Consider the following 24,814-nt stretch of genomic DNA (forward strand, 5'->3'; position numbering starts at 1 on the left):
GAGGAAAGGGGGACAGCAGAGAGGTAGGGGCATCTTATTTTACATATTTCATTGAAGAAGAGCTGTGGTTCTGATTTAGGCAGATACCTACTGTAAGGACTTTTCACAGTGAAAAAAGAATTTCTACTGAAAAACTTCTCTACTTGCTGGTGAGCTATTACTTGAGTAACGCTTGACGTGAGTTGCACAACCAAAGTCCAACGTTAATACATTTCTTCGATGGCTTTCAAAGCATTCAGACAAACACATGTCTATGAAAAGCAAGTAGCCCCAAAAGAAAAGGACAAATCCAGCATCCAGTGCCTTGAGTGCTATGATCGAAATGTGTATATAGGGACCAAATCTGCAACAGTCCAGCACCTCATCCTACCAAGCAGCACAAATGGAGACCCCAGTCCTGGCTGGACCAAAACCAGAGAAGGTAGGGCAAGAAAACTAGGCTCAAGCAACCCAGTAGCACATCTGAGGGCAGTCCCACTTTTCAACCATCTGCTGGTCCTGTGGGACCGGAGCATTACTGCCCTCAACATGTTCTCCTTAGAGCCCGTTTCTACTATGAAGAAAATCCAGCATGTGTCTTTGTTTGAGGTGTGCGAGTCATTGCTCACAGCTCAGGTAGGATGTGTGGAGATGGTGACGTCCTCCAGCCGCAGGAAGGCGATCCGGATCCACGTGGTGGGAGTGGACAGGTGGGAGGTCGTAAAGGAAGTCCCTCTGCCTCAGGAACCTCTGGCCTTTGCAGTAGATGGCACCAGTCTGTGTGTGGCTACCTGCGAAAGGTATCTCCTCTGTGACATTGAGACTGGCATTAGTGAGGAACTCTTTCCTCACAACCACAACAGGCAGCGTGTCATTGTTACCTCAGCGGGACGAGGGGAATTCCTCCTGAATGGGCCTGGATCTTTGGGTAAGAGCTGCCAAAATGTTTATGGTACATGTTCTACAAGCTGTCGAGTACAGACATCTCCATGTGTCATTATATGCTTCCTTTCCAAAGCAGCTATACAGTTGATCATCTCATATCACTCACCCATATATTCATCTAGCCGGAGGATATTTGTTTTTCCAAGATGTCATTTCTCCATCCTCATCCCTCAGGCATGTTTGTGATGAAGACAGGGATATGCCAGCGCCCTCCCCTGCAGTGGCCTCTGGAGGTGCTGGCAGCTACAGTATGTTTCCCTTACATCCTAACCCTGCAGTCCCAAGTGCTGTCTGTCTACAGCATGTTAGATCAGCAGTGCAAACAGACTGTGAGTCTCCACGGAGCGAAGGGCCTGCTCTCCACATCAGGTAAACCAGGCAATATCAATTCATCACCTAATCCTGGCAGACTACACTGAGAGCCTGCCAAACTTTGGTTTTGGTTTAAAAGATGAAGCCACGTCTGTCTCAGTTTGCACTGATTCATTCAATCATTCTTGTACCACTGTTCCTACACACTGAGTGTTTCTGAAAACCAAAAAAAAATCTCCCCTCAGATGGTGTGTTAGTCTTCACAGAGAGAGACATTTTCAGCCTGCGTCTGCTGCCATTCGAAGAGCAGATCCAAGCACTTGTAGGACATGAGAGGGTCGAGGAGGCATTACTACTGCTGGATGGAGTTCAAAGCCGTTTCCCTCATGACTCATACAAGGTGAAATGCAATTTGTAGACATACAGCATGGCGCAAACCTGTCCCTGCTCTGAAATCTGTGACTCTAACAAATGTGTTCTTCTTCTCAAAGGTTACAAAACTAGTGGACAGCTAGATGACGCAGATACATTTATTTCTCTTTTCTTTAATTTAATCATTTAATCATGTAAAAAAGCCACATTAAATATATATTTGGTCAAATCTATTTTACCATATAAATGATTATGCTCTGAAGTAAATGGTCACTTCAGCCTGTAGACCTAGTCACAATGACAACGTTAACATGCTGATATAAAAATGGTATAATGTTTACCAGGGTCACCATCTTAGTTTAGCATATTAGCATGCTAACATTTGCAACTGCAAACTCTGGCTTTGTCTACATTTACTGCTGTCTGCCAGTTTGTCTCATAGTTTCATCCTTTTTATACTGTAGATTCATACATACCACCGATGGGTACATAATATGCATGCATTAGAACCCCAGCTGGCATTGTAGTGTTTGAATTTAATATTTAATCACTGTAGAACAGATTGCACCAGGAAGTGGAGGCGTAGACTGAATAAATTACTGTGAACTGCTACTGTAGGTGTATTCCAGTTGGATGAATGCAACCGCGGACAGCAGATGGTGTCTGAGATTTAGTCTAATCTGTGCCATATCTCAGGTTACAGGTTAGAGGGGAGCCTGTTAGAATTACCATGCTGATGAGTCATTTTGTATTATTTGTCAGGTTTTGTGGTGTTCGAATGTCCTGAGGTGTAAAATATTGCCCTCGAGATTTTAAGGAAAGTCACACAGTCTTCTGCCTCAGTGATTTTTTATTGGCGCATTAAATATGGTGTCTAGTTTTAAGAGAGTATTTTTTTTTTACTGACAGGAGCTGCAGAAGGCCATCGCTTGCCTGGCCGGATTTGTTCATTTTTACCAGGAGGGTTTTTCCGAAGCCAGAGAACTATTCATGTGAGAGTAAAACCCCCTAGCATGACACTCCACATTCAAAACACACAACATAAATCACAGTAAACTGTGCCATAATAGTATGTGATTTTTGTCATTTCTGCTGAATTGTACACCGAAGTCTAACACAAATCAATACTCATTACCCACTTGAACAGTAAATGTGAGTTGGACCCCAGAGAAATCATCCGCCTCTACCCTGACATGCAGTCATGTCTCAGCGAGGACTTTCAGTCCAAGGTTGATCAAGTGAACAAGGGCAGGGATCTCCAGGTGCTCTGGCAAGAGGACCGAGACACATTTCATCATTACCTTGCCTTCCTGGGAGATTTTCTCAGTGCAGTCAGGGGGACAGAGCAGGACTTGAAGTGCACTACGGAGGTGGACTGCGCCCTCCTGAGGCTGTACACAGAACTGGGAGACACTGAAAATCTGCAGCAGCTGGTGACATTTCCCAATGAGTGCAGACTGGATCATTGCGTTCCTGTTCTGGAGCGACACAACAGGTGAAAATAAATGATCGTTTGTTACATAGATGACTTGCAATCACACGTGTAAATCAGGATATTTTGCTTAGTGCACAAATACGATTATGGTTTTGAAAGAATCGTCTCAATTCAGTTTTTGAGACATTTGTCATAGTTTGTACGATTTCTGGTGGACCATTAGCTGTTTGATCTCAATACATTTTCAGATTTTTTGCATTGGGTTCCCTCTATCAAAGCCATGGGAATCAAACTGATGCAATAAAGGTATCATTCCCCTACACTCCACATTTTTATAATAATTACATGTAGAAGTGTTGTGTGTTTTAGCCTGTTGTGTTTTTCCAGACCTGGGTGAAGATTGCAGATGGTTCCCACAAAGACCCCTCTTGCTCAGATGTATATGGCCACATAGTGTGGACTCTCAGTCAGCTGAAAGACAGAGATACTGTGTGGAAATTTGCAGACTGGACTCTGCAAAGACACCAAGAGGTGCGCTCTTTAATTTTCATGCTCCCATCGTGACTGTAGAGGGCAGAGTTGCACAATACAGTTATATGTTACAGATATAAACACACTGCGAAATGCCACCCACTCCACCATATTAACTAAATTGCCTTGATTATGGTGCAATCATTGGTTATTAAATCACCAACAACAGTTTTTTCTTTATTTAAAAAAGGTAGGTGTGCAGATTTTCACTAAGCGTCCACCAGATGATCGGCTGGAGACACAAGCCGTCCTTGTTCACTTGGAGAAGTACCCACTGGCATTGGTTTTGTATCTTGAGTTCTTAATCCATGATTTGAGCAGTGAGGTGGGTACAGCAGCAGTTACCTAATCTAATAGCCTGGCTCCTTTATTTAATGCACTGAGAAATGATTGGGGTAATCTGCCCTCAGGAGGAGAGGCATCACACCCGTCTGGCCTTGGCATATGTTACCCAGTCGCTGCAAGAGGAAGAGGAAGCAGATTTGAGGCCGACGAGAAGGAAGTTACAACAGCTGCTATGGGAATCCAAATTCTATGACATCTCCACCGTATATGGTGTGTGGATGCCTTATAACATAACATAAATCATTATAGAATCATCAATAATTTACAGTAAAAGTTTTTTTTTTTTTTTTTTAATCATTGCAGGGAGAGTGAACGCAACAACCCTGCACACAGAGAAAGCCGTTCTCCTCGGTAGGACCGGGGAACACTCCCAGGCTCTGCAGGTGCTTGTTCACCTGGAGCGAGACCTCCAGGCTGCAGAGGCCTACTGCTGCAGGGCTGCCCAGGGCCGGGACACTCAGTTCAAGCAGGCCCTGCTGCTCACCCTGCTCCAAATCTACCTGAAGTCGGAGGATCTCACCCGCACTGCGGTGGATCTGCTCAACAACAACCCTCAGGCCTTTACATCGGAGGTCATCCAGCTCCTACCAGACTCCTGGTCTGTTCGACTAGTCTCCCACTTCTTGGTTGGATGCGTCAGGGAGACTGTCCACCAGAGGCGGATGGTGAGGCTGCAAAAGGCGCTGGCCCAGGCGGAGCTCATGCAGCACAAGGTCACTTGGGTGAGTTTAATAACATATTTCATATTTTTTCTGCAGTGAATGTTGTGTGTATTCTTGTTTCCTCTTTTCTGAACCCTGTTGCCCTTTTACTCTCTGCTCTGCAGATGCAGGCCTCAAAAACAAAGTTCAGACTGGACAAGGAGCAGAAGTGTAAGGTTTGTCAGAGAAACCTCACAGAGCCACAGTTTGCCTGTAACCTGCGTGGCGAGCTGATGCACACCAGCTGTACCGGCTTTTCAGCATCGTAAAGACACGGATAGACCAGTTTGTTGCCTGTTCATGCAAATATGTGTGTCTATGCACTCTTGAGAATCGCATTCATTTCTAGCCAGATAAGTGTCTGCTTCCTAACCGATAATTTATCTAGATTAGACTGTGTCATCTAGGCAAACTCTCTACAAGGATTCAATTCAAGGACCTTGGACCAGACACATTCCCTAATTAGAAAAAAGAAAATATATTGTGTAAATAACTGGTTTCAAAATGCAAAAAGAGCGTGCAGTGCACTTTTTCAGAGTGGCATGTCTGAGCCATTTCCTAGAGACACTGTAGACAGCAATAGCTATAAAGTGAATTGTGGAGGACATAGACTCACACTCAGGGACATATATTCACTGATCAGACAGTGGTGTTTTACATGGAAACCACCTGTGGTCACCCTGATGACCAGAGGGAATTTGACCATCCTCCACTGCTGTATATATGCATCCCCACCATCATGGTTTCCACTGACTGTGTGTATTTGTCTGCATAGGCCTGAAATAGAAAGTCAACACGCTGCACGTGAGAGAGCTTCTTTTATTCAGCCTGTGCATTAATATAATTTATGACCAAAAAAACAATTACAGGTTTGGAAATGAGGAGCAAACAGCTCGTGGAAGTGCAGAGTATTGGGTTTTTTCTGTTATAAACTACTTTTACAAGCAACCAAATGACGTGTCTGTGCTTTGTATGGAATGTGAAATCAGAAGCAATTTTTACCAACATCATCCCTATGTTTTTAGGGAAGATCACAGACATGTATTCCAAATAATAACACACAATGTCCACATGCAAGGTATGGAAATCTTGTAAATAAACTTAAACACATATCATTAACTCAGATGACACCAGACTCGAGATGTATTTTGTCTATTTCTGTCAGAATTTAGTCATTAAGGCTAACCATAACTGTGAGTATTTCTTTATCCTGATGCGTTTTGGGACAAGCGTTAAGGAGACGCCTAAAGGGGCTGGAACCATAACTTTGCTGGACGGCTTGTACGTTTTTGGCCTGTGGTGAGTGACTAATTGCAATGTAGATAAATAGTGAATTATGAGCATGTTAGAGGGGATTATGTCTTTGTGATGCCCTTGCCAAGATTTCTTCCATTTTTCCTTCCTAATGAGGGGCTTGTGGGAGTTTCTCATATTTCTCTCTGAGGGACTAAGGCAACTGAGTGTTGTGTTCTTTTATTGTTTCACAGTGGGGGTGTTAGGAAGCCTTTTGGAGAGTGTAACTAGGATTAAAGGCTACGAGAAGGCTACACTCGATTTGATGTTTCTCACTTTGAGTGTATAAATTTAGCCTAAATAAACTGAATCATATGCCAAAAAAACCTCAAGAAAAACCATGGTCCTTGCTTTTTTTCTTTTATGTGGTTGCAGGAAAACTGCCACGTCCACTCCTCCATACTGGCTGCTTGTAATTTTGATAATCTAGGCATTTAATTTCAATTTACTGTTCAGTCACTGTAAGCACTCTGGGATAAACAGCTGAGAGGTATCAGCTCAAAGAAAACCATAAAAGCCCAACTCCATTCTTACTTGTTTTGAGATGTGAAGGGAGCTTCTCACAGTTTATATGGACTGACTGTAAGGGCTGCTGCTCTGTGACTGGCTCAGCCTCAGGCCGGACCTGATGACCAGTGACCACTGGGTGGACCTGGGGGCCGAGATTGTGTCCACTCCTCCCCTCTCTTGGAAATCCTCAGGGAATTTTAAAGTTGTTTTGAACACTTGAGGTTATGCTGCACCTCAAAAATGTTTTTCTCATCTTTGATGTTGACCAACAGCCATAAGTAAACAAAAGGTAAAAATAAGCAGACACAAGTGCAGATACACCTTCTTCTGCCTAAATGAAGACTCCAAAAAAAAACAAAAAAAACATTTGGATCATTTAAATGATTTTTTTTTTTTTTAACTTTTCTCATCTGATGCATCAAAATGTTTTTTCTCATTGAGTATAATAAGTTGAAATCAGCTGTTCCTGTTGAAGTGAATGTATCACTCTCGCAATCGAGTTCAGTGCCTGAGTAGGCTCAGACTCTGGATCTTGCGGGGCGCCCTGGGGTGCTCTGGGGTGCTGGCCAGATGGCCAATTCACACATGAGGGGGAATGGATTGGATGCAAAAGTCAACAGTTAAGGAGGAAAGTATGTTGGGTATCCAGACATTGGTCTCCCATTATAAATATCCATTCTGCCACAGAGTCAACGCAAGGAGGGAAAACAAAAACATTTTCTTTTTGTGCTTTTCTAAATTTAAGGAAAAATGTCTGCTGTCTGGACTGTAGGATGTAATTATTCACATTAATATAGTTTTGTATGGGGTGGGATGTTTTGTATGGGATGCATAGGGCCTCCTTGCCTATACAGTATGTTATAGAAGTGGGTCTTCTGTTTGGGGTTCCTCCTGAACAGCTAAACTTAATGTTGATTTATCAGTTTTATACCTCATGATGTTTCCTTATTTTATGGGAAGTGCTTCTAATTGTGATTTTGAACAGATGACCTGTTTCAGAAGTCTGCCACAGAAAATGTCACAGTACTTCTATTTAGGGTCTCAGAAACTACAGCTGTAAAAATGGTTTAATACAATGAATTTTTATATGGTCTATATCAGTGATTTTTAATCATAGTTTGTTTATAAGAGGACTTAAAGGGACCTTAAAACCGTAAATGACTTTTGGACACACAAAATTCATATATATTTGTAAATGATATTCCATATAACATATACAAAAAAATAAATATTTCCTTATTTGAGGTAATAATTGTGCTTTATGGTCCTTTCTGTATTTTTTCACCTTCATCAAATGTACAAACTCCGGTTGTGACAAAGGAGAGGGTTACCACCTCAGTGCTGTTCTACATATTGAGTTTTACGAGAAGAGAAGACAAAGAGATATTTCAAGGAAAAAATGTTTATTTTTGTAATTATATAGCATGAGGAAGACCTTGAGGAAGACAATGTTACCAGAGCACAAGGGTTAAAATGTGTAGTTTTGATATTTAGAACCTTTAAGTGACTTATTTTTTTGAATATCATAGAGTTATATGAAGATATATTTTCCGCTCTTTGGCAACAACTTTAAAAAAAGACCATGAAGAAAATGCTGCCTAAGGATTATGAAAACTGCAGCAGGTACCTCTCTAAATAAAGCCTATGGGAAAAATGAATATACAATGCTTCCTCTGTGCATCGTGCATCATATTTATAGTCAAAGCCACAAATTACCGTATCGTGTCCCTTATGACGCATTTTTCAGTCTTTCGGTGGTTGGTGAAAGACAAGGAGAATCTCAATTTGCAACCCTTTTGGTAGCAATAATGGTAAGGTAGCAGAAAACCTAAATGATTGAACTTTAATTCCCACTTTGCCGAGCAATACTAGTTCTGTAGATAGAGCAAAACAAGTATGGGAATAAAGAGCCAAAGAGGATGATCAAAACATATCTTTTTTTAACTTCTATAGCAACACTCTCATTTTCATGGCTTGCTACCTTGGGGTTTGGCAGAATGCCACTGGGAGAAATGTGCAAGGTGGCCCACTGGAGACACACAGGGCAGAGACGGTGACCACAGACACCCACCCTGTCCTGCTCCATGGAAGGATGGGTTATATACATCATACTGTATGGTTTAGCGAGTCAAAGTCACGTCTACAGAGTCAGAGTCATGTTTGCAGGGCTAATATTGTTCACTGTTCAGCTGTTTCTGTTTGTTTGACTGGACATTTTCAGGGAGCTATAATATAAATAGCACTTCAGAATAAATATCACTACTGCAAAAATATAATTTATTTGTCATCCCCTAAGAAGTAAATTATATTATTCCAAATATAGGTAAAGTGCTTGGGGTTGTATGAAAACTGTTAGGGGGAGGCGGTGGACAGAAAAGAGAGCGTATTATTTTTGCTGATGGTTGTGTAGTTTGACTATTTGGGGGGTACAGGGAAGGGTTTTTTTTTCTTTCCTCATATTTAAAGATGGATTTCTTGTGCCATGATATCGCTGTTTACAGTTTACAATGTTACCTATCTGAAAGGTTGAGCATGTACATCTGTTCAGGTCCAATTTTAACTCACACACTATCTTCCTTTCTTCTGCAGTTATTGCAGAATCAAACTGCGGCCAGGACACTTAAACATGCAATAACTGATGTTTTGGCTGCTTAGGGGCCGTGGAAAAAAGATATGGACAACATTGACATGTCATTACTTTTTAAGTTGATATGGTGAACCTACAGTAGCAAACAGTTGCTTATTTACACATACAGCTGATAGTATGACATTATTATTCAATTGAAGATATATTACTGGCCACCTGATGAATATAAGTCTCACTCTCTTTTAGCTCTGTTTTTGGTCTCCACCAACCCCTGAGGTTTCACCAGCAAGTTGCTAACTGTGTCTGTCTACTGTTTAGTGCTGGTGAGGTAGTGTACAATAGGTTTTTTGATCTTTTTGGCTAAAAAAGAGCTGCCTGCTGCGACCGAAAACGATGCTATGAGAGTGGTAAAAGTGACCTAAAACAGTGAAGTTGGTAAACAACAAGCTGGATTTCGCTATGAAGCTCCATAAAGGCAAGGGGGTCTGCAGATTCAGATGAGAATTCTCTGTAGGTTAATTACTACAAACAACGCCCCTCACACCCACTGTTATTTGATACATTATTATTATAAAAAAATATATAAATTATAAAGCTTTAAAGCTTTGTTTATATAATACTTTAGTTAAAACCAAATTACCTTATGCATAAAAAAAGGGGTCTTGTTTTTTTAAAAAGTGAAACAGAAGGTTCAGGTGGTGGAGACAGGTAAAAAAAAAAAAAAGGTGAAACACAATGTTCAGCCTGCCTTCCCCCCTCAATAATTTTAAGGACTGTTAGGTGACTCTCGTAGCTTCCATTTTTCAATGAACTTGCCAGAAATCTCACAGAAATATCAAACACAGAAACTTCACTTCTTTCTCTGACCCAAAGTCAGCCATAAATAGATGTATTCCTAAACAACTTAAGTGGAATTAGCGTAATGATCTGTGCTGTATACGACTAATGACTCAATTTTGGATGAAGAATGAGGGTTCATTTTTGGAAAGTGTAACGTTTTTTGGCAGCCTCATGTGTTTACGGTGCTCTTTTCTAAAAGTGACTTTCAGGTGGAGAGTTAAGTACTCGGCCCAAAGGGGTCTAGTTGTGGCCATCCACCTGTTTTTGTTTTTTTTTATCTGGAGGCTTGTGTCTCATTTCCAGGTCTACCAACTTTCATCTCTAGACCATTTGGGTTTCTGAGAACAGAAACGGACCTGCTGAGTAATCTAAAAGTTGGGCAGAACTGCAATCTGGCAGGCTTCATTGTTACACACAGATTCATTGAAATAAAGTTCATTATCTATATGGTGATCAGCTTTTAGTAGCATAACATACAAGCAAACAAATTAGATCACATCACCTTTAATTTGAATTAATTTTATACAACTAAACACATACGTCAACAAACCTTATTGACAAGTATGCCCAATATAGATTCCCTCTCTTGTACATCTTAATTCAGAGCCTCCTTTTGCTGATACTCAAAGCTGCAGGTGATGAATATAGTCCCACAAAGAAGGCTTCATGGCCTGTCCCGTGTGCAACGAACATAATTAAAGCTCTGAAAACAGAGGGGACGTGTGTTCTGCGCCACAGGGTCCCTTACAGTTTCTGAGCCGTATCTGTGAGACTGTGCCTCATTTGGTGTTTGACATCTCTGATTACAGAGCATGTGCCGCATTAAGTTACTTTTACTGTACCCTGGGAAAGTTGAGAACATAGGATCACACATAATTAGACATTTAGCGCCAATCCTCCCCACAGATGAACACACCCTTCACCACAATAGATAGGCCAGGGAGTTAAAAATGTCCACTGATATCAACCACTGGAGTATAAAACACCCGCCCTCTGCTATCTAGGCCTGAGTCAGTACTAGTCCCCGGGGGGGACTAGTACTGACCCCAAATGGCCTCATTCAATCTTCAAGCTAAAGCAACTGCAGTAGACATCTTAACTAATCTGTATTTTAGACCAGAAAAAGTCCCATGAACTAAAATAAACATATATAGCAATCAAAGCTCCAATCAGAGCTGGGACAAATTAGAGGTATATTGTGTTTTAGCATAGAATTACTATTCTATTTCTACAGATCGAACATCTCTGGAAGCATTGAACAAAGGGTATTTCAAGGCTTTCATTAAGTCTTTCATGAACACTAACTACCATGGCGCACAGAAGAATGGAACGATTCTCAGCTGACGTGAGGCTGCACGACATCTCTGCATTTTGTGGTTTCATGCACCAACACATACCCATACTTCAGGGTATTTCAGGAGTGCCTGCGCAACACTTTGAATCTAAAAAAAATGCAAAGAACAATTACCAAAGAGTACAAGACGTTCTCTAACCAAGATGTGCACATGAAAAATGTATATCTGTTCTGCATTCAATAAAGTACTATACTTGAAGAGGAAGTGCGCCAATTTTACACATCAAAATCTTCACAGGTCCAGCGGAGTACTACTGCGTATGTGAAAAAGTTGTATAAAGCCTGTTGTGGCTCCAGAGGAAGAACCACAAAGTTTGATAAAAAAAAATAAATTAGAAACTTAACCTAAAAAAACATTTTATGACCTTATAAAAACAACTGTTAAACTATACACCAAAGATTAAACCAGTGATTCCCAAGCCAAGGCGCCTTGTAACGTTTGTGATGTCAAGAATTGTTAGAAAATAGATGTTTCCTCTCTAAATTTATCAATGGGTTCATTTAAATAACAATTTGAAACTTAAAAAGATAAAATTGTTCAATATTTCACAAAAAAGCAAAGATCTGAGAAAATTCCAAAATGAATTACGCAAAAACAAATTTTGCGTAGCAGAATTTGGTTTTTTCTTATTTTCTAACCCATTAATCATCTCAGGACCCTCCAGGTTCATCCTGTGACCCCTTTTCAAACTTTAAGTACTTTTGCAGATAATACTTCAGTACTTCTCCAGTAGGGTTTTGAATGCAGGACTTTAACTTTTTAATGCAGTGTTTTCACAGCGTTGTACCGGTATTAAGTAAAAGATCTGAATACTTCCCCCGCCACCGTTTGGTCCAGCCAGTGCTATCTATGATGGATCATTGGCTGACTGATATGTTCAATCAACTTTGAGCACAAGCTCGGACCCTGTGGGTCCAGATACAACAATAAATCAGAGCGCTTTCATCATTGTGGTGACAGCACAGTGAATCACAGCATCCTAAATAAAGCTCTCTAGCTTTCCATTGTCGAAACACCAAAACCAACCCGGTGCTCTATAACACAACATTGTGCATGCTTAACATGTTGCTTAATGAAGCAAAAGAACCATGGCAACAGCCACTATTATATGTATGAGTAAACCAGAATAGGCATGTTCTTAAAGCCAATAAAAAGCAGGGGAAGGTACATTTGCTCACTGTGTTCCAATCCTGAGGTAAAAAAGTGTTTTAGATATTTTAAAAACTTTTGAATCTTTCTCTTCATGCATAATGAAAAGTGAATATTATAGCACAAAATATAATACTGAACTGGTATAAATACCTTTATTTGTCTGTGTTCTGTCATCTAAAATCCCCTAATACAGCAGGATGACTGTGTCTAAATTATTTTGTTGCTTTTTCCTGCATAGTGTGCCAGACTTGTTGGAGGGTAAAGTATAAATCACCAAACTGGAACAGTGTTTGGAGGGGCGTTATGTACTGGGCACTTACGCAGATAATTTTTTCCACACTATTAATAAAAACAAACAAAAATAAAAAAAACTTTTTTAATTCAAATCATGAATAAGAAAAGCAATGGTTCACATTCAAATGAAAAGCTTCAGGTGCATGATAAATATAGTGATTAATTATCGGTGACGGTTGTGGTTTGAAAAGTCTGAAAAATACCTTCCAGCTGTCTGTTTCGAAAATGTGTTTGACAAAGTATGTATTTTTCTGTGCACCTCTGTGCGACTGCACATACCTGTCTTTTTTCTTACCCCCAGGTGATTACTGACATTTAGTTTATTGCTGCATTTCATCACAGCGCAGAAAGCTTAAATTGTCTGGAAGAGCTCACCTCAGCTAGAGGTCTGATTTCGACCGGCTGAAGCTTACATTAAGCTCTCAGTTGGCAGACTGAGACAGACTGACAGACTGGAGAGACTGGGCATCTTTTTACTCCCCAAAAAAAGCTCCCCAGCTTATAATGTCAGGTTTTGGCACGTTTCCGACCTTTAATTTGGAGAGGGTGTTTCACAGTCATGAAACCTTGGAGAGATAATAGTGGGTGAAAGTATAGCTTACAGTAGCTGTATGTGTACAGGCGTGGAATATAATTAGTTTAATTGCAATGAAGCAAACCACTTGTCTGTGAGGTATAGGGGGGATCAAACTCTACAATCAACTGAGGGGCTTCACACTGTGTGTATAAAGTGAAAGTAAAGGGTTTTGAAATAAGAGTCCAAACATAATCTCATTTAGGTTTTAAATCTCTTATTTCAGATCTGTTATGATAACAGCAAATGTATGCAATTTTCACTGGCTTAACAACAGAGCAACAGGAGGAGGAGAGGGACAATCCTCTGTCATTAGAATTGCAACGTAATACCTGTCTTCAAACATGACCTTAAGTTTGGGTCAACTAAAAATTCTTGCGCGCTCTTGTTCAGCAAAATTGTTGTTCAGATGGTGTACAGTGGTGTATATATTCAACACAATTCCACACTCTTTTCCCCCTGTGGCTTCAGGCCTTGCCATTGTCCAGCCTGAAACAAAAAAAAAATACCCAGATATTCATTGGGAGGTCCTCATTATCTGAGCGATATTTCAAATAACCCAAATATCAAACGACAAATGTTCATCAAGAATAATTCGAGCTGCTGTAATCCATATTTTTTGTATAAACATTGGATCAGATTACTATGTGTAACGTGAAAGGGAGTCATAGTGGGTTCTAATGTCTGCGGGTTTGTAGTGACAAACCCACCTGACTCTGCACTTCCACTCAGCTTTACAGAGCATTTTAGCATCTTTTAGCTTGGAGTTTCGGTGTTACGGCTCGCAACTGTACTGTTTCGGTTCACTCCCACCACTCTCATCAGGACGGTCATATTCGGGCGCAAACAGGGGGCTTTTTGAGAAAAAAAAATTCTAAAGATCCACTGTACGGCACTTGCCCAGCACCAACCGCCAGGACAGACACAGTTAGCAGCCTGCTGGTGCTAACAGTGGAGAATTAGGCAGCTAAAGAGTCTTATGTTAGAGTTAAAAGAAGAGGGAATATTGGACTTACATTCATCATCATGGCCAGAAACACAACTCTACATCCATGCAATTGTAAGATGGCTACTGCTAACACGTTTGTTAACATGTTCACAGTATCAATTTATGGTATGTTTGCTGCTTGCTGCTTTGCCCCAAGATTCAGCTAATGCAGGTTTAAAGCTACTATGTGGACAATTTGACTATGCCCCCCTTTAGCTCCCTGAAACAATGCACACCACTACACCCCCCCAAAAAATCAGAAGAGAATAAAGGAATGAGTGCATCTTTATATTGTAAAACAAATTATTAGCTGAAATAGAAACAGATGGCTTTGAAAAAAAAAAAAATTCACTGCCACACTCCAAGCGAAAATGGAAATGGCTGGTTTGGCTCACTGAATGAGATGTACACCGCAGCTTGGTCTGTTTGTGAGGCCTTTTTTCCACCTTTGGGAAACATGTTTGATTAAATGTCTGTGCCTTTATTTGACAGCCACTTAAGATAGCTGCTGCCGGTTATATGCTACTACAGGATTTTCCAGGCACGATTTCAGTCCACCTGTGTGTCTGGCATAAGATGAGATTCAAGCAGTGGCTACAACCACAGTTTTATCCAACCACGAGCTGTTGCAAACTGACCAGAAGGTGACTGGACCAATGTAAACACTGTTGCAGAAAACCTGCACCAGTATTAGGACTGTAATTCTCTCTTCCTTTACCACAGAACCTCAAACTTCCACATTTGGAGATTTTGTTTAAAATACAGAGCTGCAAATAGCTGAGAAAAACCTCAACTGGAAACTCTTCAAAGTCTTATACAATATGTGTGCCATTCAGCAGATTTAGCACTTCACCTTGTGCCATCCAGACTTGACTGTCCAGCTCCAGCTCCAGAGAGAAAGACATATACTTACAGGCTTTAGATGTGCCTTAAAAGCAAAGCTCGTAACCTTTGAAAAATAGTATTTACAGTAGCTGCATTACCCAAGAAAGAAAGAGATTTGGTACAGGAATTATAGAAGAGATTAACAGTGGCTCTTTTTCAGGAAAAAAGGTCAGGGACCCAAAATAGTCATCAGGCCTGTGCTAGAAAGATCTTCCAGCAAGCTGTCATTGCAGTTAAACCTATACATGCTGCAATTGAGGTAGAGATCTCTGGGAAGTGACATTATAATTATGATGTTAGAAGGAAGGGGAAAGTTTTACATGTGGATCAGGCTGGTTAACAGGTCTACAGCCTCGGTCACTTAAGGCAGAAGCAGTGTGCTGAAATTACAGAGCACAATGACTCACACTCTTTCTGTGTTTAAGACCACTTGGCTCCACTCGGGACGGGACGAGCCCGCACAGTAAAACAGGCTCTCAACAGAGAAACTGTTGGCTCATCAAAATAACAAACCCTTTGTTCTGCTTTGCAACATTGGCCCTGGAGACCACCTAGAAGCATTTATTATTTCAACCATTATATGTTGATCAGCTCTAAGAGAAATATGAACCGGAATTTTGCACACAGGAAGAAAGAGGCCACGCTGGTATATTTATTAAGTTGTATGAAAAAATAAATAATCTAGTAGACCCCCCAAGAAGCTACTTTGATTTTCATTTAAAAAATAACATTTCCATAGCTTTAATCTATGCAATGCCGATGACTCACATACATCATTTAACAAAATCCAGCCAGCATTCAGCCCCTTAGACGCCTCAGCCGTAACCTTTTCACAAAAAGCCTTTTATGAACAAGTGCATGTAAAAAGCTAGAGAAATAAGGGTGCACATTTCGTGTACATGAACCTGAACCCCCGTGTTACCTGTTAAAAAAGGGAGTGGGGTTAACGGCTCATTTCATATAAATGCAGGTCTAATAGCTCCTTCACAGATGTGCTCAACCATGACTTTTCTTTGTGTAAAAAAGGTTAAATCACTTATAATTTCAAAGCATCCTGCAGAAATGCAAACACAAAACTCCTTCTCTGTCCCTTTCTTACATTTCAGAGTAAATGTCCACGAAACACAACCGTCAAATTTAGCCTATGAACTTTTTTACACTTTGACTCAAGGTTTGTTTTGTCTGAATGTCAGAGACTGTCTCGGATGACCTGTGGTTAGAAATGTTTAATGCTCTATGGTTTCCTTTTTGGTGGGTGTTCAAAAGATACAGTGAAGTCAAGAAATACCCTGGACCCATGCTGTATCAGACAGCTTTCCATTTCCACAATCACAGGCCACGTGAGGCTCTGGACAAACTCACAACAGAAATGTTTTTGCATTTGGGAACCACCTTTGGTGCGTCTCTCTTCAAAATATCCTGCTAATATGAAGTCTAGTCTGGTCCCGTAAACCCCGTCAAACAAACACAGCAAGGAGCCAGCTACCAGCATGCAAACCATAGGGAATGAAACTTCAGATTGTGTGTTCCTGTCCTGAGTTATTCTGGGATGTTCTCGTGTCTGTGGATTACCAATAGCAAACTCCACAGTCCCACCATCTGAATGTGCCACTCGTTTGATGATTGTGGGTTGTTTTTTTTTCTTTTCTTAATCCTGTCAGGTAGCAGGCCAATGGAATACTTTGGTGTTGGTTTTATGGTAAGACTTCTATTGACTTCTTGGTCACATCTGAGTTCACTTGACAAACCAACTGCATATTTGCCATTTTTTTAATACTTTAATTTTGTAGAGATTAGTCAGTGACTTGTTATTTGTATTACTGATGTTTCAATTTCATTTTAACCCAGTGGCTTTGATTCTCTTCTAATTTCAAACATAAAAACTAGATCTGCAAGCAGGTATACCAGGGACCAAATGCTCCTTGCCAGTTTGGAACCGGAAGGCGCACTGGGTCAAGGGCAGCCATTCCTCATTATTTGCTGCGATACACTGAAAAACCTTTAAGGGCAAAAATAAAAATGTATAGACACCCTAAAGGAGTTTATGACCACCACTAACACTATGGAGCAATATTTTTAAGGCTGGGTCCTCGTTCTGATTGTTCTCGTGCACGCACATAGGACACACATGTGCACAGATGGAGCAATACACATTATTGAATAGTTAAGTGCCAATAAATGGAGCAACGCAACAGAACAGGACAGAGGAAGACTACTAGCAAGTAAAAATGTATAGAAACAATTCAGGTTTCAAACTTTTAAGAAGAATTGGCTTTACAAATGGTTTATTAGGAAGGAAAGGCATTCAACACATTAGACTTTAAGGATACACATACTGCATCTTGGCGTGTAAGAGTGAGTGTAAGCAGAGCATATGTTTGTTTAAAGGAAAACATCACAGGGCACCTGTATGTTCTTTTTCCTGTTCACTGTTATTCAGTGTAGAAAGGTCCTACGGAACTAAACAGACATGTTTTACGACATAAAAACACTTATTCAGATAAAGATTCAAAAAATGACATCTACTCATTCCTCACTAAAAAGACAAAAATACATGAATATGTAAATATTTTTCAGTTCACCCTCTGGACACAAGTGCTCTTTTCTCAGTTTCCGCATCACACTTGTGTAAGCCGCATGCTGGACCATGATTGTCTCCAAACTCTGATGCCACAAATCGTACTCGTACAGTAACTTCTTAAAAGTAAGAGCTAAGGTGAACACAGAGAAACTTTGCCATTTCAGGAGATGGATGTCAAAACAGACTTATAGTGTCAAACTCTGTACATACATCATTCTTCACACAGTGAAGGTCAAACATCTGAGTGAAATAATGTTCATTTCCAGAGAGTGGACAGGATGATTTTGTTTGTATATATTGTAAAATGTGGATTGATTCCCATTTAGCTACATTTAAGCTACTGTTTCTGGCTCCGATCCGAGTACCAGCCCACACAACATCCATCAGCCAGCAAAACCACGACGGATCGAGCCTCAACCCGGCAGTGTTTTGGACGTACTGCACGTTGAACTCCAGCTAACTTCCTGTGGTCATGTCTTGAACAGCATGATCAGCTCCAACACTTACTTTGAGACAGACATTGGCTGGAACCAAATATAGTGTACCGCTGGTCACTCTGCATTTCAGGAATAGAAAAATGTAACCCCCGCCACCCACCCCCACCCCCTCCTTTTTGGTATTTATTGTGAAATGGCTGACACTGCCTGATACAGAGCTTGAAACCTCATATTTTTGCAGGCTTGATGTAGAGCAGATTAGTCATTATCCTTAAATGCAGAACTCCGCCACCTACACTTAAGCACCAAAAATCCCATTAAGGTGGTTTAATTTAACTTTGATATCTTTAAATGATTGATATCTTTAAGTGATCCCACAATAAGCAGATACTCCGAGCTGCCTGTCTACTGTTTGACTGGGGATTTTTTTTAAACTTTGAAGAGATCTGGAACAAAGCAAGATGATCCAGAGGGTGGTGGAAAGTTATATATGATGAATAAAAAGCAAAGATTGTTTCCTTGCTAGAGGACGAAACAAGAAAAAAAAAAATTCTATAAATATTATTCTGAACTTTTTACCTTTGTAGTACAAAGTGTGCACAAGTGCTGTTTTGGAGCACCTCATAAACTGTCTGGCTGAGTACTTCTTGTTAAATTGGCCTCTGGCTGCTGCGACTCTGAAACTCTGATTTCCTCAGCTAAACAAAGACTAAGAAAGCCGGCTCAAACCAACAGCTGAGTCAGACCTTTCCAGAAATAAACTTACAGCAAATTTAACTATGAGAGCAGAAACAATCAAATCAGATAAAGAAGCACTTGACTTGGTCGACTGGCAATGAGCGAGTTCTCGCTTTCAGAAGTGTGTCGACAGCGGCTTCATCCAGCAGACTGGTGATAACATCACAGGCAGCACATGAGCACAGATTCCCAACCATTTGCAACTTATCAACTTAATGACATAGTAAAAGTCATGTGTTCACACAATGAAACACCCTAAAATAAAAAACTGAACATTTTACTGTTATCTGGCCGTTTGTCGAAGCTCAGGAAAGCTTTTTATGTCGACCCGCTGCCCCATATTCATACAGCCACACACATACAAACCTGAGAGTTGTTGGACATCCAGCTGTTACTTTCTCATCTATCCCCCGGTCTTCCTTCCCTTTTGGGGTTTCAAACTGGTGACTCCCAGACACCAGCCCTCATCTCTAAGACTACCACCACCACAATTTTTTAGTTACTTTTACACTTCCGGCTCAATTTGGGTCCATGTTTGTTTTCAGGACCCTGTAATTTCCCCACCAATCACTCAAAAGGGCCCCCATCAAGTTTGCCATTCATAAAGTTTAAAGTAGCTCTTAGTGGTCCTTGGAGTTTATTGAAACGTTAAATTTGTATCCCAGAAGTGATGGTGTATCTTTAGCCGTTGCTTAACTCACGTGCTCGGTCGGGTCCCCTTACATCAACCGCCAATTATGTTCTCCTCTTGGGTGTGGGTTGAGCCTCAGTCATCATGGCGAAGAAACCAGAAACATCAATTCCTGGGCAGTCGAGTGAACAAAAACAGACAAAATGCAAAAAGGTTTCTTCAAACACTGTTATCATTGTAGAGAACAAGCACAAACATCATTAACATTGCCAGTAAAACTGTCCAGCAGTACTGTGGGGAATATAGTGAAATCTACAGGCTGTTCTTAGATGCGGATGAAGGCCTGAGCAACAAGCTGGACCTTGGAATGCCAGCACATGTCCTCCGCAGGGAGGTCAGACAAAGAAATGTTGCCCCGTCATAGATTCCCATGCTTGTTTTTATCTTTCATTTCAATGTTATTCTACAGAGGACAATTGGGCTTGCATCAAAATATTCTTGCAAGCAGGCCTAAAAACAGACTCTGAAATCGATGTGATCCTGACACAAGAGGCTGAAAAACTTTCGTCTGCTATAAGTGACTTTGGTTTTTCTTACTTTTCCAAATACAGTAAAAGCATTTTATGTCATACAGCGAGTGTATGAAGTGACATGAAAATGAAAGCATGTGCGTATTTTACAGTGAGGGGCTCTTGTCAGTATAATAGCAAAGTGACATCACCACCTTCAGCTTGAAGGCTGTTAACCTAACTCCTAATGGCCATTACAATGAGGCCTGCCGACCACATCAAGCATCTGTGGTGCTGTAATGAGCAGAGCAGAGAGAGCGCTGCCATGCACATTCACAGCCTTCAATTCCGCCACTATGAGCACAAGGACACAGCGTCCCTCTCAAATGAGTGCAGTGGCGTGTTTAGAAAATAAAAAAAGTATGCTGCAAGGTTATAAACAACATCCAAATTACACTGTTAATTCAAGTGCTCCTCAAGCCAAAGTATACTCTGGTCCCAATGCTAAGCATGAATGTTTCATCCTCTTTACAGACTCACATGCAAATACAGATTGTTGTTATTTTTTATGCATAAAGAGATGAATCATTGTTTTCAGAACATTGGACTAAAAATGGAGAACCTCTTTTGCAGTGGTTTTCACCATGTTTGAAAAAACATAAATAAACTGAAATTATCTGAACCTATAAACATATAAAATCCTAACTCCACCCGCTCTTGCTCTGTCATTTCATCTAAATCTGACTAAAGTTGGAATGGCTGGGCCTTGTCTTGGGGCACAAGCGTGAAGAGATTTTAAAATAATACAGTATCACTAAAAAATACACAAACTGGCGGCACCGTGAGCACGTGGTGCGGTGTGGTGTTGACCGGTAATTCAATCAGAACAGGAAGCTTCGGCTGCTGGTTTGGCTCAGCTGATAAAGCGAGAGCATCCAGGTGCATTCAAAATAGAAAAATATGACTTGCATTTATGATTTCAGCCCGAATGGGTTCCTTCTCATGCTTGAGTTACATGTGTCACGTTCACAGGTGATGTGACAGTTGTCTACCGTCACACCGCCTCAGGTCGTCAGTCTGCACCTTTGCTGGAAGCCATTATGAACAGAAATCCAAACATTTGGAAATGAAGATCACAAATTACATTATGATTTGTTTTTTGTTTTTTTTACCAGGAAGAGCAAACTTAAACCGTGCTTGCCAAACATGATTAAGTGCTATAAGCCACAGAGGGTAGCAGTTTGGAAAATTGCAGATAATTTGGTCTGATTTACAGAAAAAGGGTTCAAACAAGCTCCATGTTGTAGAAGCTTTAATTACACCCCCGGTGAAAGATGCCTGTCACAGTCACATTTAGTAAAGACACCTCATTTAGAAACTTGGTGAAGCCCTCAGTCGTGCAACTCGTCACCAGCAGCATTGCTGCAAATATACACGTTGTCAGCAGTATGCACAGTATATACATCATAAGAACACAGGAAGCACGTGTACCATAAATGGTCCCATGTTCAGGAAGACTTCGGGATGGAATATAGAGTACCCTACACATCGTTTATGGCTGCGTGTGTGTTGGAGAACATGTGATTATTTGGGTGTATGCATTTCCTATGTGGCTGGCCTGAAATTGAGAAATTACAGTCGGAGGATCTCAAAGTAAGCAAGGCAAGGTGGAGGGTGAGGGAGGATAATACTGGAGGATAGAGCTGATTGAGGAAATACAGCATCATGACAGAAACCAGCTGTAATTGTAGGAATAGGTCTGAGATCTCAGATGATGTGTATACAATGAGGGGGCCAACAATAACAGCTGACCACAGTGGCATAGCCCCTTCTTTATATCAGCAGCAGCAGCAGCAGCAGCAGCAGCAGCAGCAGCAGCATACTCGCTCCACGGAGAGGTGCTTTACAACAGTAAAACCTGCCCTCTGGTGTCCAAACATGAGTAGTGCACCCGAGGGCTGTCGCACACTGGCTTGCATTCACAGAAACAAGCCCAAATGTCTTTTCCAGTGGCTCCTTATATAGTTTTATTAGCTGTTTTGAGGGTGAAACACTTACAAAAACACACAAACTTGAAATAGAGGCTGAAATCAAGGCTACTTTGTCCTCTATCAGCCACAATGACAAGCTGACCAAATAATACCCAGGAAATGTACACAACTAAATATATGAAAAACTAAATATGTCAACCCCTTAAATGATGGCGTTACATTAGGAATAAACACAATTATTTGCTTTCAATCGAAGTCAACTAAGACATCTAAAGTCTCCGGTACCTTTTCGTCCATGGCACTCTGGACAAACTTTCCCTACCATTTCCCTTGTTTACCTTATCATGGCGGGCATGCAGGTGCCCGGACGGTCAAGAAAGGTAAAGGTGAATCTCCACCAGCCGGGCTGGATAAGATGTAAGTTTGGAGTCCGGTACTGTACATCCTCAATGCAAGCTTTGTGAAGCAGCACAGCTACAGATCTGCCCCCCCCCCCCCTTTTTTAATTTTTTTTATAGATTTGTTTTGACTATTTTCAGACATTTTCATATTTATACAGGGGGTCTTATAAACATCCATTAATAAAAACATGTCCTGGGCATAAAAAAGTTTAAATGCTGCGGAAAAACTTTGGATATAAGTTTAACAAGGGTGAAAATGAAAAGGTGTCATCAATTTTTCCCTCTTACAGAGCCTGTTTCTGTTCTTTGTGTTTATGTATTCATTTATTTATTTATTTTTTGCTTCAAACATGATTATTTTCTAGTTCAGAAGAAGACTGAAATAAGTGATAATCATGTGTCTGGATATTCAAGACATGGAGGAACCCTGATGTGTCATGCCTGCTTTGGGCAGATCTGTCTGCTAATTACAGCCTAGCACTGAGGAGGGAGGTACTTGCATGGTGGGGGCTCTTTTTTTTTTTTTTTTTTTTTTTTTAATGATGCGAGGGGTAGATATGGTATAAATACCCACATCACTGCACTGGAAGGCAGCATATCCTCAGTTGTGCTCCCACCCTAAGGATATACAGCAGCACCAGGATCTCACTGGTGTTGAGGACATTGTTTTCCCCTCCTTTGGATGCTGGTATGTGTGTTTTCTCTTCCTCTCTATACAGCTCTATCTCTGGAGGAGCATAGTCAACATCTTGGTTCTGCCTAGGCCTATGGTTCCTATGGCAGGCTGGGGAAGGGAGTCAGATTTTGGCTTGCTCGAAGCTTTCTGGGTGATACTCAGAGAGTCTTGAAGGATTCAGGATGCTCTGACTGAACCAAAAATTGAAATTTACACCGTTAATCTGATTGTACTCTCTTATTTGTCGCTTACTGAATTTCTGTTAAGATGTATAAAATGTAGACTTAGCTGAGAAAGTTTTTAAGCTCTGTAAAATAACTCAAAAAAAGAGAAAAATGTAAAACTCGATGACACTTTGTACCTTGAGACTGGTCGTGCTGACTGCCTCCTTGTTTCCCCTGCAGATTCGATCTTACAAGATGGACATTCGAGTAGCAAGCATCCTCCTCCTAATAGTGACCCTGACAGCTGCCCATGGGGAGCGATATGTGGTGAAGAAGGTGATGAAGGCCGCCCCTCAGTACCAGCCCTACTCTGTGAAGAGCCACGGTAAGAGAACACAACCTCCCGCCCTCTACACGGCCTCTTCTTTGACAATGCTTGCATTTCTACTTTTTATGTCAAATTTGTCTTCACAAACGCAGCCTCTACAGTCAGGTTTTCCACTCTAAAGACTTATTTTTCCCTGAGCAACATTTCATGACAGTCTTGCCTCACCTTTGAATCTTCAGCGAGGGAATAAGCATTTTTGTTGTGGCCAATGTGGGCAGCATAAGTAGCCAGACAAATGCTAGCCACAGCGAGCTGCACTTTACTTTGAAAACTCAACTCAACCTTCCTCTGAAACCATCCTGTGCGCTCTGATTGGCTGCAACAATGTGCATGCTTCTCCAATCACACAGCCCATTTGGATCTGGGATTTCAGTAGCAACTCAGTGCAGAGCTCTGCAGTTTTCTTCTGCTGGAAGTTCTGGGATTTGATAAACACATCTGATTTCAGTATTTCTTTCACTATTTTAGTAGTTTTGACTGAGCTTTTTATTTATCCTCTTATCCAGCCAAGGCAATCACAGTAGCAACATTTTTTGTTGATTTTTAGACTTTATTTCATTTTGTAATCATTACGGTTAACACAGTAGGCAATATTCAAATAGTTCTTATAACTGTCTTTTTAAAAACTGGTACTGAATACTCATGTATCACTTGTGTTTCTTATTGTTTGTAGTGTGCTGGTTAAGATGATCAAAACTGAGTATTTTGAGGAGCATAATCTTATCAGGCGATCGTTGTATTCAGTACATTTTGTTGATTAAATCTTTTTTTTCTCATCACAGTCATTTTAGCTATAAATGTTGCCAGCTCATTTACTTTCAGACACTTATGCTAGTCAAGGCACATTTCAGTCATTTTCTGTTTTTTTTTTTTTTTTTTTAAAGATTCTATATGCAAAACCAGAAAAACATCCATATTTCTAGTATATTCAGTCCTGATTTTCTAAATTTTAAAAATGTTAATCACGGTGTGGTCTTGAGTGTTAGTGTATTATTTTTAGTTTGACACTGACAATTACAATCCAGTCACCCAGCACTGTGGTTTGTTTGGGTGTGCCTGCTTAACATAGAAGTAGAAACATCTGTTTGGTTTTATCCAAACTTGGCTGAAGTTAGCCAAGGAGCGAACATTTTACACTTAAACGCATACGACCACATTAAGGCAGCAAATAAAAAAGACTCCCTCTCATTTAGACCTACT

General features: G+C 40.7%; 2 protein-coding genes and 1 long non-coding RNA gene across 3 annotated transcripts in view; 2 read left to right on the plus strand and 1 right to left on the minus strand.

Annotated features, from left to right (window-relative positions):
• Positions 1 to 6,149, plus strand: si:ch211-266g18.9 (transforming growth factor-beta receptor-associated protein 1). Its single transcript, XM_040137592.1, has 11 exons — positions 1 to 907; positions 1,099 to 1,293; positions 1,482 to 1,636; positions 2,518 to 2,600; positions 2,756 to 3,103; positions 3,292 to 3,349; positions 3,431 to 3,574; positions 3,765 to 3,899; positions 3,985 to 4,129; positions 4,223 to 4,641; positions 4,746 to 6,149. Exons 1-11 carry the CDS (start codon positions 220 to 222, stop codon positions 4,887 to 4,889), a joined length of 2,514 nt encoding a protein of 837 aa, XP_039993526.1. The 5' UTR covers positions 1 to 219; the 3' UTR covers positions 4,890 to 6,149.
• Positions 3,437 to 23,864, minus strand: LOC120795584. The gene is made up of 3 exons (XR_005708255.1): positions 23,780 to 23,864; positions 19,556 to 19,657; positions 3,437 to 3,514 (listed from the first exon to the last, which is right to left on the minus strand). It is a non-coding gene; the product is annotated as an uncharacterized LOC120795584 (long non-coding RNA).
• col10a1a (collagen, type X, alpha 1a) overlaps positions 22,965 to 24,814 on the plus strand; it is a 5,244-nt gene continuing 3,394 nt past the window's right edge. The window contains exons 1-2 of the mRNA XM_040137593.1: positions 22,965 to 23,074; positions 23,467 to 23,611. Of these exons, the coding sequence (XP_039993527.1) occupies positions 23,069 to 23,074; positions 23,467 to 23,611 (151 nt within the window). The 5' untranslated portion in view covers positions 22,965 to 23,068. The remainder of the gene's footprint in view (positions 23,075 to 23,466; positions 23,612 to 24,814) is intronic.

This window comes from Xiphias gladius, chromosome 10, assembly GCF_016859285.1.
Source record: "Xiphias gladius isolate SHS-SW01 ecotype Sanya breed wild chromosome 10, ASM1685928v1, whole genome shotgun sequence".
Classification (NCBI taxonomy): Eukaryota; Metazoa; Chordata; class Actinopteri; order Istiophoriformes; family Xiphiidae; genus Xiphias; species Xiphias gladius.

Coding starts and splice junctions, on each gene's coding strand:
- si:ch211-266g18.9 (XM_040137592.1), top strand. CDS start 220: ATGGCTTTCAAAGCATTCAGACAAACACATGTCTATGAAAAGCAAGTA. Junction 3,575..3,764: donor CTCTGCAAAGACACCAAGAG/GTGCGCTCTTTA, acceptor TATTTAAAAAAG/GTAGGTGTGCAGATTTTCAC. Junction 3,900..3,984: donor TCCATGATTTGAGCAGTGAG/GTGGGTACAGCA, acceptor ATCTGCCCTCAG/GAGGAGAGGCATCACACCCG.